At 40.2% G+C, this 2,491-nt stretch overlaps 1 protein-coding gene across 1 annotated transcript; it reads left to right on the top strand.

Annotated features, from left to right (window-relative positions):
• The first annotated feature begins 524 nt into the window (after window positions 1-524).
• LOC146643998 (progranulin-like) lies at window positions 525-2,230 on the top strand. Its single transcript, XM_085396869.1, has 5 exons — window positions 525-585; window positions 720-869; window positions 958-1,260; window positions 1,423-1,589; window positions 1,928-2,230. The coding sequence occupies exons 2-5, from the start codon at window positions 720-722 to the stop codon at window positions 1,959-1,961; spliced, it is 654 nt and encodes a 217-aa protein (XP_085252995.1). The 5' UTR covers window positions 525-585; the 3' UTR covers window positions 1,962-2,230.
• Window positions 2,231-2,491: the final 261 nt, after the last annotated feature.

Raw genomic sequence — 2,491 nt, 5'->3', positions numbered from 1 at the left:
GTTTTATATATTCCCATTTATACATGGGTTTATTTTTACTTAAAAATTTATTCTGCTTTCTGTTATTAACGGTTTAGTCTAATAACGGGGAAATGTGCTTCATCACATTACTAAAATCCAGTTAAAGGCTTCCCTTTTTAACACACTTCCCCAGTGAAAATTCTTCCCTACAATCATCATAACAGGCTTAACTGCTCATTATGCAGAATGGCCTTATTGTTATTGTCCCTCTTGTTCTTATCTATTGTGTTTTTGGATTTTAGTGCATTTTAGTGAAATAAAGTATGATTAAAAGAAGTGCATGGTAAGCCATAATGAAAAATGCATTTGTTCCTAACTATACTGCTTGTGCACATGTAGTTAATAGTTTGTTTATTAAGCCAAGCAGAACAGTAGTTGTGGATTTGACCTTCTGCAGTTCTGAAAACCTGTCTGCCTTAATACGAGCATCACGTGACAGAGGGATGTTACAGTTTACGTCAGTGGGAGTGTCTAACCTGCATTATAAAATGTGTAACCTGCATGCTTGATTCAGCAGAGGGGAACGTGTGACAAGAAGCTGCTGAAGCTCTTCACTTGCTGAAGGTAAGTGACTGAAAAAAGGTAAAGTTTCTTTAAAGTCTTGAACTGAAACTTGACATTACCGCAGCCGGCAACAGAAAAATCTGAAGTTTAAGTAACCAAAGAATAAAAAGTCATGGTGACACTCTTCCTTGCAGATGTCGGGGATCACTCTGTGGCTGTCAGTTGGTATGTTTGTGTGGGGATTTGCTTCATGCTCCATCACATGTCCTGATGAGAGTCTTTGTCCAGATGACTGTACCTGCTGCAAGACTGCCCATGGATATAGCTGCTGTCTATATCCAAATGTAAGTCAGGTGTATTCACACACCAGTGTAGTACCTTAATTTGTGGTAGTTGGAAGTTTTGTAGAAATTTGTTTTATTTGCTCTGCAGGCCATGTGCTGCGCCGACCTGCTGCACTGCTGCCCTTCGGGATATCGCTGTAACCTGGTTACCATGAATTGTGAGAAATTAGACCAGCCGTGGCTGACCATACCCATGGTGAAGAAGGAGGCTGCGGAGAAACCAGCCCCCCCTGAACTGTCTGGAACTCCACTCCAGGAGCTTAAAGAGAGCCACGTCCCAGATCAAATAAAGAGTTCAATGGTCTACTGTGACAGTTACACCTACTGTCCCGATGGCACTACCTGCTGCAGACACCCAAAAGGAGGCTGGTTCTGTTGTCCCTACTCTCCCGTGAGTCAGCCTAAATACTCTTGTGCAATACAACACATGAATGTAATGAAATTCCTTTTATCTTCCACTAACATGAAATCAGCTTTCATCTGAACGTCTGCAGCTTTTAATTAAAAAGTGCTCCATTATTATTGTTCGAGAGACTAAAAGTGTTTCTTGTAGGGGAAATGTTGTCTCGATGGATACCACTGCTGTCCATTGGGACTGGACTGTGATCACACCTACACGTACTGTGTGAGAGACAAACTCGCATATTCCTTCCTCTATAAGCCAGCGCTGCCATCAGCACCTGCTTCTCCCATCCCACAGACAAAGGAAAGCAGTAGGAGGTAGGAAGTGCCACACTCTAACCTTCGTTTTGAAGAATATTCTAGGATAACGTCTCTGCACAACTCACCGTTCAGATATTTTAAACTTTCCACAGATGAATGAATATTTCACTTAGGTTCCTCGTGTGGAAAGAAACTCAAAGAAGCAACAAGTAACTCAGTAGTTCATATCATTGTCAGCAGTACAGCAGTACAAAAGGTGACTTTATGGATAGGTAGGCAAGAGTCAGGTTTTACCACCCATAAGGGTCAACAAAACAGTGATCAGTATCACCATGTGTGAACAAAAATGTAAAAAAGAAAAAGTGTTTAATATTTATTTCCTTTTGGTCTAACAGGGGTAAAAACAATTTCAGGGCCGATGCCGCGTAGATGAACGATCTCTGTGAGCACGAATGTAGCCACGGCCCTCCTCCTTCTCATGCAGAAAACTCGAGCCTACCCTTGGGACATCCTAGGATCACAGAAACATGCCTAAAATGTCCTGTGGCTATTTTTTTTTTAAATAGTTTTTTCTTTTATAAGAGTTTCCTTTTACTATTATTATGGTCAGAAATCTGTTGAAATGCATTTTGCATCAAATTTGATATATAAACAGATCAATCTTGGAAAAAGACAGTTGCTGGACAAATGATCTGACATGTGCACAAGATTGTCTGTTTGTCTTTAGACTAGAAAATAAAATATAAGACTGAATGATTTTTAATTGTAATTGTCTTTATTGTGTCTTTGTCTGTTTGAATGTTTTCTATTTTGCCTCACCAATAAAGACCTGTTGTGACCTTTGTAAGTTGGGGGACAGAGCAGATTTTCTGTGTTTACCTGTATATGTGGCATAAATGTCGGACCCGACCACATAGTTCGTTCTTTTAACACTTTATTTCGGTTGCTATTTCCTCTTC

Source organism: Rhamphochromis longiceps, linkage group LG22 (assembly GCF_057381845.1).
Source record: "Rhamphochromis longiceps isolate RC_006_pf linkage group LG22, R_longiceps_female_GT1.1, whole genome shotgun sequence".
Taxonomy (NCBI): domain Eukaryota; kingdom Metazoa; phylum Chordata; class Actinopteri; order Cichliformes; family Cichlidae; genus Rhamphochromis; species Rhamphochromis longiceps.
The sequence above is the reverse complement of the archived record's forward strand: the minus strand, read 5'-3'. Positions and strand labels throughout refer to the sequence as shown.